The 17826-nt window shown below is 41.6% G+C and overlaps 2 protein-coding genes across 2 annotated transcripts in view; one reads left to right on the top strand and one right to left on the bottom strand.

Annotated features, from left to right (window-relative positions):
• The window catches only part of LOC136765800 (putative Polycomb group protein ASXL3), a 70358-nt gene extending 69832 nt beyond the window's left edge, over window positions 1–526 (bottom strand). Inside the window, exon 1 of the mRNA XM_066719616.1 lies at window positions 322–526. Within this exon, the coding sequence (XP_066575713.1) occupies window positions 322–375 (54 nt within the window). The 5' untranslated portion in view covers window positions 376–526. The remainder of the gene's footprint in view (window positions 1–321) is intronic.
• An 861-nt stretch (window positions 527–1387) lies between these two features.
• The window catches only part of ccdc178 (coiled-coil domain containing 178), a 119474-nt gene continuing 103035 nt past the window's right edge, over window positions 1388–17826 (top strand). Inside the window, exons 1-2 of the mRNA XM_066689666.1 lie at window positions 1388–1556; window positions 3032–3120. Of these exons, the coding sequence (XP_066545763.1) occupies window positions 3063–3120 (58 nt within the window). The 5' untranslated portion in view covers window positions 1388–1556; window positions 3032–3062. The remainder of the gene's footprint in view (window positions 1557–3031; window positions 3121–17826) is intronic.

Here is a 17826-nt window from a genome sequence, read left to right as displayed (position 1 = left end):
CAAGTGCAGCAGGAAGGGTCGAATAAAGTCATCCCTGCACTAGTGCTACAAACGCTGTATGACTCTGTAAACCGCTTTGTTTGCAAACCGGCGAAGTGCTTTTCTTTTTTAAAAGATGCAACATTTGCATACAGCCTAAATAGAAATTCGTTTCATTGTACTAACGTGTAGCACATAGTCTCGCCGACCACAACAAAACCGCAAGCTCTTTGATAGCTCCTTCCTCCTCTGTGTAATGTGGGCAACGCTGACCTGACTTTTTGATACTAAAGCATCATCATCTTGCACACGCTGACACGCTCCCGAAAGGCAAATGCTTACCAAACGGGCTGCCTCTGCCCAGGTGCGATCCTTTTTCTTCCGTTTGTCCTTCATTTCTGTATTTCATGGAGAGAGCGGCGGAGTGGATGAGGTTTTTAGATGGTAGGGAGACGAAGACAATGACACACTGACATACTGACACACACAATACCGTCCCCGGGATCTCACTGCAGCAGCTGACAGCTGGGAACAACAATACACACTGACGTCACCGGGGACAGAGGCAACATTCTCACTACACACTCGCACACTCTCGCGAGGCTGGCGTGCCCCAACAACGCGAGAAAACACCTAAAAAGCGATCTCGTCTTTAAAGCGCCAGCATCTTCTCACAGCTCCTGGACTCTGCACTTTTGGGATGTATTAGCGCTGAAACCAGGCTTAGAATAGGCATATCAACTGCACAGCATATCATTGTATTCATTTAACTGCAGTGATCATGTGGAAACTTGCTTAAAAATGCGAATTACAAAATAACAAATACATATGGAGTTTGAGCTCCTTTGACAAATGTAATGTAGAACATCAAGTTCTACCATGTGTCACGAAGGTCTGATTCACAAGTACTGCAATGAAAGCTTATATTTTCAATTTCCTGTTGGGAAAACAAACAACAGTGGTTTGTGATGTGAGCTAAATTAGCCTATACTGTAAATGTTAAGAACAAAACAACAAAGCAACCTAGTTAATCATATGATCAAGAGATTACGTTGTGAGGTAGTGTTTTGGAGAGTTTGCTCAACAAGCATGAAGTCGGATGAATAGGGTTGATTTCAGCAATAATATGCAAATGAAACAGAAATGGAAGCTTAAAGAAGTACAGAATCAGAATTGGTACAAAGAAACACTGCATTTTTCAATATAGTGTTGATTGGTGTTAAAACTTAATATATAAAACATAAACAATAGTGTCCTTGCTCTTAAATCATTTATTTTAAGCCAGGAATCTAAACCCACTGGTTTGCAAGAAGGGCTGTCCTTTACTTGGAATAATAATAATAATAATAATAATAATAATAATAATAATAATAATAATAATAATAATGCAGTGCATTTCGTGCGGGCTGTAACTGTAACTTGTTTCCCTGCAGTAAGCTGGGCTTGTTGCCTGGACACCAGCCGACACAGTGCACCGGCCGTGCATCGCAGGGAATACACCAATGCGTGCACCAAGCCAGAAGTGCATGATTGCATGAAAATATACTTTAAACAAATAATACAAAGAGCGGAAACTTGTAAGTATTTAACAAATCTTTATAATTTAATCGAACTGTTGGAGTTGCAGTTTTAATTAATCGTGGAACTGGCTTATCACCGTGTGAAATACCTGAGAACTTTGATCCTGCATTGTTAAACTTGATTTCTCATGAACTAAGCCGATACATATATCCGACGTTTTTAGATTGTTCTTAAACTCGCTTTTCCATAACTGTCGCAAATAAGTTACCGTTTACTTCATTCTCTGCCAAAGGCGAGGCGGGTTTCCAGTTTACTGCAGCATACCAACATAGTATCGTACCTGTGTATTTTGTGTTGAGAAAGAAAGTACTACACAGTTTTGTTTTCCATTCGACCTAGCTATTTTAGTGAAGAACAAGATTGTATTTCACTGTATATCGTTATTGGAATACAACTGTATTGGAATGCATGGAAATTTAAATAGATAGGCCTAAGTAATCATTTGAATTGCCCAAACACACAGTTCATTTAATATTGCAAAATGCAGTGCATAAATTGCATATGGATAATATTGTAATTCAAATATATCAAAATTATATCACAATTTTGCTTGGAGGCTTTATCTCCCAGCATAAATTATTATTTTTAGTTTCCCAGGCTTGATTGTGATTTAATTATGTTTAATTAGTGCATCAGCCTGCATTTTGTTTTTGAATAGGTCACTCTTTTCATGTTCAGCTATTCCTAAAATACTTGTACATGTACTGAAGTATATTCAGTTTGATGTAATGGCAAACTGAGCATAGGTTTAATAAAGGAATTGTGTAAATTAACCAAAGCAAGTACCTGGGTGTAATGATAACTTAAATCTACTTTCCAATTCCATAGCTATCACTTGATGATGGATCTCCATTGAGAAAACATAAGACGCTTCTGGCCTAGAGAAAGCTGCCATCAAGTGTGGCATGTAGAATTTGCAGTTGTCAAGAGGGATCAAGTTTTTATTTAATCCAGGCCAAGGTCTATTAGACAAAGGTAGTCTGTTTTTGTACTAATAGGGCTGTTTTCACAGACCTAAATAACACTAGTCAAGGACTATCCAATGTTATTTTAGGTAACATAGCGTGTTCTACATGAGTTGCTATCAATAATTTACATAATAGTCCCTGTACTATGGATTCTGTGTTTGTAGTATTTTGCATGAACCCATTATAGTACACAATTTACAGAGAAAAATGATTAATGTTTGCATATTTTAAAGCACTTATTATGAGAGGGTAAACAAGTATAAGAAAAATAAACAGAAATGATGAAGATGATTATATGGCCCCTGAAATAAGTTGTTAACAATATTTCTGGGTTGTCCCTGAACTTCAATATGTTGTCTACCGCCACAAAATGTTATGGTAAATTATGGTTAACATTTATTGACTATATCCATGAATGTTTTCTCTTCAATAAAGCTTGGCATAAAGAATAGTTCCACTTGAAATCCTTAATCCTATATAATACTAAAAAGCTTTTCTTTCAGTCTAGTTGCTGAATACATTACATGACGGAAAATGCCTGAAGTTGAACTGCTCAGATTTTCTTCAAAGGAAGGTGACCCTCAATTTCAAGGTTGGTTATATGGAGTACACTGTATAGCTAAATTACTATAGACCTATATGTTTTGTATGGTCTGTTTTTAATGTGCTTTTTCATTTGAATTCTTAAGCTAAACAACCATTTCAATTTGTGTTGTTGCCATTATTTTTGCTCAATGAACATAATGTAAAAAATAGCATGCATGGCAGGGTTGAATACAGCAGTTGCCTTAGCAACAAGAATTGCAGCAATATGATTTTTTTCACCATGGTAACCTTATTGTTTACACACTATATTTAGGGTATTTATGGCCTATGTGACCAGTTTTAAAAGATGTTCACTTAATCTTTCAACCTGAAAACACTTTTGCAGACCTTAAGTGTTTGTGAAAAACAGCAGTGTCAAATATATGAGAAGGCTGTCATTGTGCCTATAAGTAGGGTTTGAAGTTTTATTGATGTTTTTTCCCCTCCCCTGTAACTTTAATCAATAGAGTATACTATAATTCCAATTTTTTTTTAATAGATAACATTTAATTACTATTTAGGCGTAAGATATTGTTTTCCAAATGGAGATTTTCAATTATGAACTCTTGGAATTCTATCAGATTGTGCACAATAATTTATTTGAAGAATTATGTTGAAAGACAGGAGAGATTGAAGCCTAGCATACTGAAGACTGCATGTGAACAACTGCAATAATGCCATGACAGTAGGTTTCCCATGTACAGTGGCTCTCAAAAGTATTCACCCCCTGTCACTTACCAGTGGCCAAGAGAAGGAACTCAGGTGCAGAGCATCAGAGGAGTCCAGGAACAGGCAATGGTTGTGGGTTGGAAAACAGGGCAATAGGTACAGTCCAGTACTCGGCGTTGATAAGGATGGTGAAGGGTCTGATGAAGCGAGGGCTGAGCTTTCTGCAGGGAAGCCTGAGACAGATGTCCCTCGTGGACAACCATTACTTTTTGTCCAGGAAGGTACTGAGGTGCCGGCAATCGGCGGTGATTAGCTTGCGCCTGGTGACATCTGATGGCTTGCTGGAGATGGACATGGGCTGCCTGCCAAACCTCATCACTGCGCCTGAACCAGTCATCCACTGCCGGCACCTCAGAGTGCTTGTCAGAACAGGGAAACAGAGGAGGTTGGTAACCGAGGATGCACTGAAAGGGGGTGAGACCTGTGGAAAGGCTGATGAGGATGTTTTGTGCATGTTCAGCCCATGGCAGGAAATGGCTCCACTCAGATTTGGATGAGCTGCAGTATGACCACAAAAAACGGCCAATCTCCTGATTCAGCCGCTCCGTCTGACCATTTGACTGGGGGTGGTAACCGGAGGTGAGGTTGATGTTTATATTGAGGGCTTTCATGAATGCTGTCCATACTCATGACGTAAACTGCGGACCTTGATTGGACAATATGTCCTCCGGCATTCCATAAACATGAAAGACGTGCGTAAAAAGAACTCTGCAGTCTTGAGGGCGGAAGGAATGCCCTTCAGGGGAATCACTCTGCACGCCTTGCAAAATTGGTCCACTGCCACGTTGCCCTGTGACTTGGGGAGATCCGTGACAAAATCAATGGAGATGTGAGACCATGGCCTGAGAGGCATTACCGATGTCGTAATTTTGTTCAGTGGAGGAAAGCTTCCTGGAAAAGAAGGCACGGGGAAGAGCTTGGCAGCCTGACCGTGACATTGGGATAACACAGCCCCCACTCCAGTCTCCGAGGCAGGATCCGGATGCTTCAGTATGGGAGCCGTGGTAAACAGGGTTTTCAACCCGGCAAAGGCGTCAGACGCTGAGCAGTGCAGTTGAAGGGGAGGTGATGGAACTGAAGTTGCGTATAAAATGCCTGTAAAAATTGGCAAAGCCTAGAAAGCGCTGTAAATCCTTAACAGTTCTGGGCTGCGGCCATTCAGCCACCGCTTTTACCATGTTTTGATCCATGTGGACCCCCGTTTCATTGATGATGTACCTGAGGAAGCTGATGCGTTCACAGTGAAATTCACAATTCTCCGCCTTGACAAAGAGGCCATTCATCAGCAAGCTTCGCAGGACCTGGCAAACATGGGAAATGTGAGTGGTTAGATCGGGGGAAAAAATTAAAATGTCATCTATGTACACGATAGCAAAGCAATCTCAGAGCATTGTTAAAAAAATACTGGAATACTGAAGGGGCATTAGCCAGACCAAAGGACATAACCAGATACTCATAGTGACCACTGTTGGTAAAGAACACTGTCTTCCACTCATCTCCCACACGGATCGGGATCAAATTGTATGCCCTGCAGAGGTCGAGCTTGGTGAAGAAGCAAGCTCCATGAACTTGCTCCAGTGCAGCAGGCACTAACGGCAAAGGGTAGCGGTATTTGACTGTGATATCGTTTAGCCCCCAATAGTCAATACACGGCCAAAGTCCTCCATCCTTTTTGGTCATGAAAAAGAAACTGGCAGCAGCAGGAGATGGACGAATGATCCCGAGCTCCAAAGCCTCCTGTATGTATGCCTCCATAGCCTGGGACTCGGGAATGGAAAGTGGATAGACACGTCATCTGGGAGGCAATGTACCAGAGAGTAGCTCGATGGCACAATCCCCTGGGCGATGCAGAGGCAGGCGGGAGGCCCGGGTTTTACTGAATATTGCTGACAGGGCTGTGTATTCCAGTGGGACCTCTGGTGTGGTGGAAAGGAGAGGGCTCTCTATGTGTGTAGCTCGACAGGGCAGGGAGAGACATCGCGAAAAGCACTGTGGACCCATTGAGAGAATATCATCATCCCTTCAGGATATATTCGGCTCACGATGGGAAAGACAAGGGAAGCCCAAGGATGACGTCTGCGCCGGGAGAGTCAATGACGAACAGAGAGAGTTCCACTGTGTAAAGGAGTCTGATCTGCAGGGTGATGGGAACTGTTCTTCGGGTGATGGTTTCAGTGCCAATGGGTTGATGGTTCACAGCAGTGATATGGAGAGGAGGGAGACCGGGAATGAGGGGGATCCCAAGACATTCTATGGTGACGCTGTGTATGAAGATCCCCGCTGACACTGAGTCCAACAAAGCAGATACAAAGAGACTTTTAGTACCCCGTGTGACCTGAGCTCATATGTGACACATATGTGTCAGTAAGGGACATGATCCTGTACTTACAGCGGAATCCTGGGAAGAGCTGGGATGAACTGAACAGGAATCACGGAAATGACCTGCCTGACCGCAGTACAGGCAGAGGTGCTGTTGCATCCTCCGCTGTCTTTCCTCCATGGTCAAGCGTGTGCAACTGAGTTGCATGGGTTCCGGATCAGAGACAGGAAGGGATCGTGGAAAGAACCTGGTCGCTTGCCGGGAAAAGTCAGTGGAGGGAGGCCTTCGTCTGGCTTTTCATAGGTGATCCAGACAGACCGCTAATTGAATTAGTTCCTCCAAATTGAGATCCTCAACCTGACATGCCAGTTAGGACTGCAGGTCGGATCTAACCTCGGTCGCAGGAGCACCGACAGAGGCCAATATGGGAGGGCTGCCTGTTGTTGGAATCTAATGGAGGAGTTGATCCAGTGTAAAGGTGATTTGGTCCAACTTTGCCTCGTGTTCACCTAGGCGAGCATCCTGCATAGTCTTCGCTGTTTGCAGGGCGGTCAGCTCTGCTGGGTCCAAAGTCAGGCTGTGTCTTCTGTCACGTACCGGTGGCCAAGGGAAGGAACCCAATCAGACACGCCCCTGTCGCCCTGGTTTCGTATTTATTAATAAAAAGAAAATCTACAATCAAAGTTTTGCAATTAGGTTAGTTTTATGAATTTGTGTTTTCCTGCAATTGGGCATCTCTGCTCTGAAGGGGATAGTGGTTCGAGTGAACCAGGGAATTCACCACCTGGGACAATGCTCTATTTTTACCCATCTGATATGATGTCATATTATCTAAATTTGAAATTAGTTGTACAGAGAATCTAATGTGAAAGAGTATTACATAATTATTTTAAATCAGATATAACTGATCATATCATAGACTATTACACTAGTCCTTTTAGCATATAAATCTTGGAGACTTCTAAATAGTCTAAATATATTAATCTTTACCCAAAATAAAATAAGGCGTTTAAAATAGTTTTCCATGTTTATTATTAAATATCACACTTTGCTGTTGGAGGCTGGGAGTTAGTGAGAAAACAACACACCGGCTTTCTTGTTTATCTCTGTAGCATTGTTTTTCAAACATATATCCAACAGCTCAAATTGCTGAAAAAGTTAATGCTGGTTCTGATAGAAAGGTGTCAGAACACACAGTGCATTGCAGTTTGTTGCATATGGGGCTGCGTAGCCGCAGACCAGTCAGGGTGCCCATGCTGTCCACTGCCGAAAGCGCCTACAATGGGCACGTGAGCATCAGAACTGGACCACGGAGCAATGGAAAAAGGTGGCCTGGTCTTATGAATCACGAGTTCAAGGTGTTGACTTGGCCTCCAAATTCCCCAGATCTCAATCCAATCGAGCATCTGTGGGATGTGCTGGCCAAACGAGTCCGATCCATGGAGGCCCCACCTCGCAACTTACAGGACTTAAAGGATCTGCTGCTAACGTCTTGGTGCCAGATCCACAGCACACCTTCAGAGGTCTAGTGGAGTCCATGCCTCGATGGGTCAGGGCTGTTTTGGGACCTACACAATATTATGCAGGTGGTCATAATGTTATGGCTGATCGGTGTATATATATTGCACATGCATTGAGCTATGAAACTTAATCGCAAACTTCTGATACATTGTGTGCTAGCCTAAATGCTACATGGTAAATAGTTAACCAGAGGCGGTCCGTGGCCTAGAGATTGTCAGAATCATAAAATTATATTTTTATAATTTAATATATATTTTCATTAATGCTATATGTATTATACAAAGTTCATTCCCATCAGTCTATTAACGTCATTTCATTGCTACTCTCTCTCTCATTTGTGCTGCTTCCAGTGAAACTCATGTATATTAGAGCTTTAATCCAATCAGATTTTCTGCCTCTGAAGCAAATGGGGACGATGTTCATATTCTTTAAATAATCAGATTTTGAGTTTGCCATTTTGGGCGTATTCTTTGACAGAGCCTTCTAGCTGGCCTAGCCGCCTACGTCAGCATTTTTCGTGATTTATTTAAACTTTCTTTTGTGACGTTTAGATTTTTAGATGTAGTGCTTTAGATTTTTTGTTTCGATTTTTACTTAGCCCTGTTGTTTTTTAAAGCACGATAGCTGTAGGAGGAGAAGAAATGGATTTGGTGGTGGATTTACTGGCAAAACCTTTTTTGAGAAGGACCTTTCAAGAAAAGCTGGACATTGTGAGGAAGGGTCGACCAACCCCGCAGCTAGCAGCCCTGTCCTAGCCAGGGAAAGGATTTGTGCGGCACTTTCGAACATAAGAACATAAGAAAGTTTACAAACGAGAGGAGGCCATTCGACCCATCGTGCTCATTTGGTGTCCATTAATAACTGAGTGATCCAAGGATCCTATCCAGTCTGACTTTAAATGTTCCCAAATTTTCAGCTTCTACCACATCGCTGGGGAGTTTGTTCCAGATTGTGACTACTCTCTGTGAAAAAGTGTCTCCTGTTTTCTGTTTTGAATGCCTTGAAGCCCAATTTCCAGTTGTGTCCCTGAGTGTGTTTGTCCCAATCGAGCAACTACAAAAGGTACACCTGGCTTACAGTGTTGAAGGAACATTGTAAATTGTATTGCTGGGAATGCCTGTTATTTGCATCGACCGATATGGTGTTTAGAGCAACGCTGGGTTTGCAAACCTGAATTGCCTAACCAAGGCAGCAATGAGACACCAAAGCACGGCAGGGCACTTGCAAGCAACCGTGCTATTGAAAGCATTCTGAGACACCCGAGTGGATCTACAACTCAGCGAACAAATGTGAAGGGAAACGGGGCTCCACAACGAAAAAGTCAAGAAAAATAGGGAAATACTGAAAAGACTGATCGATTGTGTCTTCTTTCTGGGTAAACAAGAGCTCTCATTTAGGGGACACGATGAAAGCAAGGAGTCCACAAATAGGGGTAACTATGTCAAGCTTATTTGCTTTCTGGCCAAGTACGACAAAGACTTGCGTTACCACCTTTCCACTAACAAAGTGTTTACTGGGACTTCAGGCAAAATACAAAACGACCTGATTAGTGCTATAGCTGAAGTGATGGAAGAGGAGATAAAAAGGGAGATCAATAAAGCACCTTTTGTCACAGTTGTGGTGGATGAAACTACAGATGTGAGTACTGCAGCCCAACTGGCACTGGTGCTCCGTTATGTGACAGACACTGGTGTTAAGGAGAGGTTCGTCAGATTTCACGATGTTACGAGTGGCAAGCGGGCTGATGACATTGCTGCTCTCATTATCCGATTCCTGGAGGAACACGAATTCCTGGATAAAGTTGTGGCACAGTGCTTTGATGGCGCTGCCATCATGGCATCTGGACTAAATGGGGTGCAGGCTAAAGTTAAGGTGAGGGCTCATATGTCTTTATTTATGCATTGATATGCACATCAACTTAATTTAGTACTGACTCAAGGGGCATCGAAGCTTAGAGAATTGAAGAGTCGTAGAAATCCAGAGAGAGATATATGTTTCCAAACAAAGGTTTTTATTACATGCAGTTGCAAGGAAGAGGTTCAAGAGGCAATCTCAAGAACAGTCTTAGAGGAGTTACAAACTACAGGCACTTTTATGCAGACCGGACAGGAGAGAAAGATAACAGTACCCCCGTGATGAGTGCAAGTTCGGTTTCTGCCTGACAACTCATTAGGAAAACCCATTTATGGTTAAACCGGGGAAAATGTAAGGCATACCTAATGTTTAATATAAGGGGGGTTTGTACGATGGTTCTTAGCAGACTCTGTTCCTCTTGGTATCAGGGTTGCACTATGGCACAGTACCATAGCACAGCAAGGCCGCGAGACAGTGACCTTGTTTACACAGACACACAGGGTAGGAAATGTAGTTCATCAAGAATGTAGGATCTTTTTCGTGCATCTCAATGGTCTAGCTCCATTTTTTCCCAGATCCCCTAAGCGCACGCAGCTGCTTGACGATATCTGCCAGCGGCGTCTTCCTTCTGTGGCATCAACAAGGTGGCACTGTAGTTCTAGATTGGTTAGCACAGTCTTTGAGAAGAGAGTTGCCCTAAAGGAGCTATTTGAGCACATATTAGAACACCATGATGAGTACGACAAGGATTCTGTGCACAAATACAATGCACATCTGGATGATTTTTAGTTTTGTTTTTTGCTTTCCACATTTCATGTGATTTTTGAGTATTTGGATATGCTTTTTGGAATACTGCAGAACAAAACACTCGATGTACAATTCTGTCTAGCAAGAATGGACAAGTTTGAGAGGGAGAGAGGGCAATTTGGTGAGATTTATGAATCTACTGTGCAAAAAAACAGGTGCGCCAAGCACATGGAGAGGCCAAGCGCAGGGGGACATTCATGCACGGTACCAGAAACTCCACAACAACATTTTGGACAACATCCTTGCCCAGATACGGAACCGGTTTAAAGACCATGAGAAAGTCATGTTTCTCTCCGTCCTCGATCCTCAGCAGTTTCACACATACCGGAAAAAATTCACGGATGCCGTATTCTCCAGCTTTACGCAAAGCCACGGAACTCTCTTCAACCTGCCCCGGCTTAAAACAGAACTGACTGTAATGTATGCCATGACTGATTTTGAAGGAAAAAGCCCTGCTGACCTCCTTGCTATCCTTCAGCAGAAAGATCTGTGCGGGAGCATGCGTCTACTTTATGCATTGACATGTTTGGCTATGACCATCCCAGTATCTACTGCCTCTGTCGAGCGGACATTTTCAGCCCTAAAACACATTAAAACGTATTCAAGAAATAAGACTGAGCAGGCTAGACTGTCAGCTCTGGCCTCCATGGCAATTGAGAAGGACCTTTTATTGGAACTGAAATGCACCGATGTACTGTAAAACCATGTCACTGAATTATTTTTAAAGAAAGAGAGGAGAATGGACTTTGTCTTCAAATGATGAGCAGCTTTGGTAAGTTTCATGGATTTCTATGTTTCTTTGGTAATGACATTGATTGGGGCTATGTGATGTCTATTTGTGATGCAGCATCCTGTCATACTATGTAATAGTCGTACATCCTTGATGGTTTCAGTCACCATGTATTCATGTCTCTGCAATTAGTGTATTGTAACTCTCATAAGTGTTGAGTCTCGTGTTAAATCACTTTATTTCACTCAATAAAGGTTACTGTCACTGTGAATATGGGGTGGTTATGTTGAATGACAATAACCTATAGCCCTAGTGTCATGGTGAGGTTATTCAAAGGCGGTTTAATTGCGGGAGGATAGCACTGAAGGCCTAGGTGTAATAAACACAGCCCGCCACTGCAGTTAACACTTCCACTTAGAATGAGGTTAACATACCCATTAGTTGATTGCATTCTTGCTCAGCAATTGAAACCCATGCATTATTTTTTATCTGGGCTTTGTAATTTGCTCTGAAATGTATATAAATGCAGGGATACAAGGTTATTAAATTGAGCAGCTTCACAACAATCTGTCATCCATTTTAGTGTTCTGGTAACCACAGCAACACAGTCACCAATTAGGTGAAAGTTCACCTTATTTCAGCTCTCAACAACGAAACTAGCGACGGTTGTTCTCCGGCTGGGCAACCGTAGTTAGGACCTATTATTATTATTTATTTATTTTTATTTCTTGGCAGATGCCCTTATCCGGGGCAACTTACAACATAAGTGCAAAATAAAGTACAAAAATACAGTTAAGTAAAAGGCATCAATCATTACAAATTCAATTTAACTAAAACATAGTAATTAAAAATATAATACATTTTACAAATTCCAATTTACAATTTACACAGGCAAGTACAGTAAGTGAGGTCCTACATCCTGGATGGTAAAAGCTAAGTGCTGTCAAGATGTAGGGTCACAGTAAAGGGCTACAGGAAAGGGAGCAAGGAGGAAAAAAAAAAAAAAACAAGAAGCATAGTACTGTTGGAAAAGATGTGTCTTGAGTAAGCACCGGAATGAGGTCAAGGACTCTGCTGTTTTGACTTTGGTGGGCAGGTCGTTCCACCATTTAGGGGCCAGAGATGAGAAGGAGCAGGCTCGGGAGGAAGGAGAGTGGAGAGGAGGTAGAGTTAGTCTTCTGGCACCGGAAGACTGCAGTGGTCTGGAGGGGATGTATAGAGAGACGAGTGTCTGAAGGTAACTTGGTGCAGTGTGGTCGAGACAGCGGTAGGTGAGGGTCAATGTCTTGAACTGAATGCGTGCCGGTATCAGGAGCCAGTGGAAAGAGCGGAGCACTGGAGTAGCGTGTGCGAATCGGGGCAGAGAGAATAGCAGACGAGCCGCAGAGTTCTGGATGAGCTGGAGCGGGCGTGTAGTAGATGCAGGCAGGCCGGCCAGGAGGGAGTTGCAGTAGTCCAGGCGGGAGAGGACCAGTGACTGGACGAGCAGCTGAGTCGAGTATTCGGTGAGGAAGGGACGGATCCGGCGTATGTTGCTCAGGAAGAATCTACAGGTGCGTGTCAGCGTGGTGATGTGCTGGGTGTAGGAGAGCGCAGGATCAAGGGTGACTCCTAGATTTTTAGCAGAAGGAGAAGGAGAGAGTGTGGTGGAGAGATGGAGAGATCAGCAGAAGGTGAAGAAGAGTGGGGGAAAAACAGGAGATCCGATTTAGAGAGGTTGAGCTGGATGTGGTGTGAGTGCATCCAGGTGGAAATAGCAGACAAGCAGGAAGAGATGCGAGAGGGGGTGAGAGGGTCGGAAGAGGGAAAAGACAGGAAGATCTGGGCATCATCAGCATAGAAGTGGTAGGAGAAACCATGGGATGCGATGAGGGGGCCCAGGGAGCGAGTGTAGAACAGAGAGAACAGGAGCGGGCCCAGGACAGAGCCTTGGGGAACGCCTGTGAGGAGAGGTTGGGGGGTGGATGAGGAGCCTCGCCATGTCACTTGATAGGACCGGTCACTGAGGTAGGAGGAGAACCAGGTGAGAGCAGTCCCAGAGATTCCAAGGTCAGTGAGGCAGGAGAGGAGGATGGAGTGATCAACGGTGTCAAATGCTACGGAGAGGTCAAGGAGGATGAGGACTGAGGAGAGGGAGGTGCCCGAGCACAGCTGAAGGAGTCAGTGACAGCCAGGAGAGCCGTCTCAGTGGAGTGACCTGTGCAGAAGCCGGATTGCAGAGGATCAAAGAGTGAGTGTTGGGACAGAATGTGAAAGAGCTGACAGTGGACCGCCCGCTCCAGAGTCTTTGAGAGGAAGGGGAGTAGGGAGACAGGGCAGTAGTTCTGAGGAGAGGTGGCGTCAAGGGTTGGTTTCTTGAGCAGTGGGATGACAGCAGCTTGTTTAAATGCAGAGGGGAAACAGCCAGAGAGGAGTGAGGAGTTGAGGAGGGAGGAGATGAAGGGGAGAAGATCAGGAGCAATGGTTGCAAGTCGATTTGCCCTTCAATGACGGTCATGCAAGGGAATTTAACTCAACCTTTAAACAGTGTTCAGCAAGCTCTGACTATAACTCATAAGTATAGATTAATTTTCAAAATTTGAATTACAAAATAGCATTGTTTCTTCAATTGAATGATGTAAATACTTTGAGCTACAACTATATGTGAGTGTATTTATCTCTGTTAACTGCTTAACATCTGCATGAAATGCTTTTGTAAAACAATCTAGTATCAGCCTATGTTGAGGAAATTTCAAAACAAAACATTCTCTTCCCTGAGGTGTTGTTAGAGCAGCATCTATTATGGAGATAACTATCAAACTGTGCAGCAAGTGCCAACCCATCCAAGTCTGCTATAAAGTGCACAGTGATACTGTATATTTGGCTTTGGCTATTGACAACTTTCATGGAGAGAAAACAACATTTAAATTGGAAAAGCCTCAAATTTGTATACATTTGTCACAGGCATTGTGTGTAGCAATACTTGATGTGATTAAATAATGTGTCACTGACATTAAACCATGAAGACTGGTGCATAATTGGGATGTATTGCAAAATATGTATGGTAATAATTTTTCAGCATCATGATATAATGTCAAGAAATACGATGCTAAAGTGTTTGATTTTCAGCATAAAAATTAACCTAAATCTAAATCAGGATACACTAATAAGGATAAATACATTAATGCACATGTTCCCCAAGTCGCGTGTCCTTAACCCCACCGAAATATTATGGAATTATGTCTTTAGAATGGAATTGCGTCTTTTCGTCATGAACTTTACATCACCAGCGTCAGTTCATCACCATTTTGCATATTCATCAGGATATATGCATATTCAGTTACAAATGAAAAAACAGACTTTTAAACCGGCAGTTGTAGTCAGTTTTTCAAAGTACATATTCAATTCAGTAAATGAAAACGGAGGGTAATTTGTGGAAACATAAATACATACATACATAAAAAATGAAACCGATTTTATATATATATATAATATATATATATATATATATATATATATATATATATATATATATATATATATATATATATATATACACTCACCTAAAGGATTATTAGGAACACCTGTTCAATTTCTCATTAATGCAATTATCTAATCAACCAATCACATGGCAGTTGTTTCAATGCATTTAGGGGTGTGGTCCTGGTCAAGACAATCTCCTGAACTCCAAACTGAATGTCTGAATGGGAAAGAAAGGTGATTTAAGCAATTTTGAGCGTGGCATGGTTGTTGGTGCCAGACGGGCCGGTCTGAGTATTTCACAATCTGCTCAGTTACTGGGATTTTCACGCACAACCATTTCTAGGGTTTACAAAGAATGGTGTGAAAAGGGAAAAACATCCAGTATGCGGCAGTCCTGTGGGCGAAAATGCCTTGTTGATGCTAGAGGTCAGAGGAGAATGGGCCGACTGATTCAAGCTGATAGAAGAGCAACTTTGACTGAAATAACCACTCGTTACAACCGAGGTATGCAGCAAAGCATTTGTGAAGCCATAACACATACAACCTTGAGGCGGATGGGCTACAACAGCAGAAGACCCCACCGGGTACCACTCATCTCCACTACAAATAGGAAAAAGAGGCTACAATTTGCACAAGCTCACCAAAATTGGACAGTTGAAGACTGGAAAAATGTTGCCTGGTCTGATGAGTCTCGATTTCTGTTGAGACATTCAGATGGTAGAGTCAGAATTTGGCGTAAACAGAATGAGAACATGGATCCATCATGCCTTGTTACCACTGTGCAGGCTGGTGGTGGTGGTGTAATGGTGTGGGGGATGTTTTCTTGGCACACTTTAGGCCCCTTAGTGCCAATTGGGCATCGTTTAAATGCCACGGCCTACCTGAGCATGTCCATCCCTTTATGACCACCATGTACCCATCCTATGATGGCTACTTCCAGCAGGATAATGCACCATGTCACAAAGGTCGAATCATTTCAAATTGATTTCTTGAACATGACAATGAGTTCACTGTACTAAACTGGCCCCCACAGTCACCAGATCTCAACCCAATAGAGCATCTTTGGGATGTGGTGGAACGGGAGCTTCGTGCTCTGGATGTGCATCCCACAAATCTCCATCAACTGCAAGATGCTATCCTATCAATATGGGCCAACATTTCTAAAGAATGCTTTCAGCACCTTGTTGAATCAATGCCACGTAGAATTAAGGCAGTTCTGAAGGCGAAAGGGGGTCAAACACAGTATTAGTATGGTGTTCCTAATAATCCTTTAGGTGAGTGTATATATATATATATATATATATATATATATATATATTTAAAACTGAACATTTGTTGACAGAGTGTGTAGTGTCTTCTGTATTATTACTTGAATGTATTTTTATTTAATTTTATTTCTCTGAAAAACATAATAAACAGAGAAGGAGACAAGTTCAGGAAACAATCAGTGAATGATTGACTGATTTTTTTTAACAATGGGCAATACACCAGAAGACAAGCCTGTTTCATTTTAAAAGTGCAAGATGCTGGATTAAGTATTTAGCAGAAGAAGAAATGTATCTTGTCCATCTCCCTTCACTTACACTGGCTGAATGCAGATAACTTGTGTTGCCATGGTAATCAGAATTTTTCTTAACTTGCTTATGTCCAAGGTTGTGTTTTACTGATCTCTTCTATCAGGATCATGGCCTTGAGTATGTGATGCTCCTAATGTGTAATGTGAAACCTAGGATAGTATTCCATTCCATAATACAGTCCTGCACAGAATGTTTAAAAATAATGTGTTCATTAATAAATATTGCTCCATAAATAATATCCATGTATCAATGATTGTAAAATTGTTATATTATCAAAATATATATACTGTGAACTGCATGCAAAAATAGAGGGTTAATCGATAATGGTAGCACACACAAGGTATTATTTGGTCCAGAATGAGGGGGGAGAGTCCACTTGGATTAACAGATACAATTAGATAGCTTGTTTTTCTCTCCATTTTGATCATATTTAGTCGAGAGCTAGCTTTTGTAGTGTAGTTTTGCAGTGTTTGTTGTAATGTGTAAAAAGACCTGAATTAAATCTTATAAACAAGCAAGGTCCGGTTTTATTGTTGAAATCTGCATCAAGGGTGTAGTTTCTATTATAAAAGATTTTAAAAAGATATTGAAGTATGTAAACCATGGTATGCCACTGACAGGCCAACCTGTTTTAGAAATAAAACAAAGAAAAGAAGAATAAGCATCAACTCTTGAGCTGAATTAAAATATATTTCTCAAAAGAAAGTTGAGAAATTATGTCATCGGCATTTGACTGCAAGGTATTCTAAAGGGGTGTACGTCTTTTCATCACGCACTTTTCATAATGCACAATTCATCACGGGGTACATTTCATCACCAGTGTTAGTTAATCACCAGTTTGGATATTCATCAGCACTTTGCATATTCAGTTACAAACTACACACAAAAGTCTCTTTTGAATGAGATTGAATATTCTTTAATGACCTACGATCCAAAGACTTGTCAAATCCTACAGTTATGGCAATTGTAGTCTGTTTTTCAATTATGTAATTTCACCCGCCCTTAGTTCTAACACTTTAAATAATTTCTCCCCTTTTTATCGGTTAATGCATCAATCAGTTGGCTTGTTTACAGGGGTGCGTTCAAGTCCTGCAGATTTTCTACAGTCAGTGTGAGGGAAGTATGACTTAATATACCAGTAATACATATTGGGAGGAATACTGACATATGAATCAGCATGAATACATAATTCAGTACACCAGGTGAATATCGTTGCATTTATTTTTACTTTTAGTTAATGTTATTTTTTATTACAAAAAAAAAATATATATTATTAAATAATAATAATAACAATTAGTCACAAGAGAGACGGGGAGGGGGAATAATAATTGTATAATTATTATTATTATTATTATTATTATTATTATTATTATTATTATTATTATTAACTAGTCGAGAGAGAGAGAGAGACAGGGAGGAGGGGGGTGTTTAAAATAAGGCACGATTATTGACGCGTTATATTTTACAACATAAAACAGTTTATACATGTTATTTTATTAACTCGAAATATGAAATACATATTTTACTTTTTACTTTATACAACGTGAAGCACCTTGACATGGATCTATTACAGCAGTGTACATAAATGCAGAATATGCGCTTTCAACAGGGCTGTTTGTGTTGCATTTAGTAATGTGGCAGTGTCTTTATTCTATGTACCCGGGCAGCTGAAGGCGAGAGGCTCCTTCAGTCCTGTATAGAGCTGCTGAAGCC

Source organism: Amia ocellicauda, chromosome 2 (assembly GCF_036373705.1).
Source record: "Amia ocellicauda isolate fAmiCal2 chromosome 2, fAmiCal2.hap1, whole genome shotgun sequence".
In the NCBI taxonomy this organism is placed as follows: domain Eukaryota; kingdom Metazoa; phylum Chordata; class Actinopteri; order Amiiformes; family Amiidae; genus Amia; species Amia ocellicauda.
The sequence above is the reverse complement of the archived record's forward strand: the minus strand, read 5'-3'. Positions and strand labels throughout refer to the sequence as shown.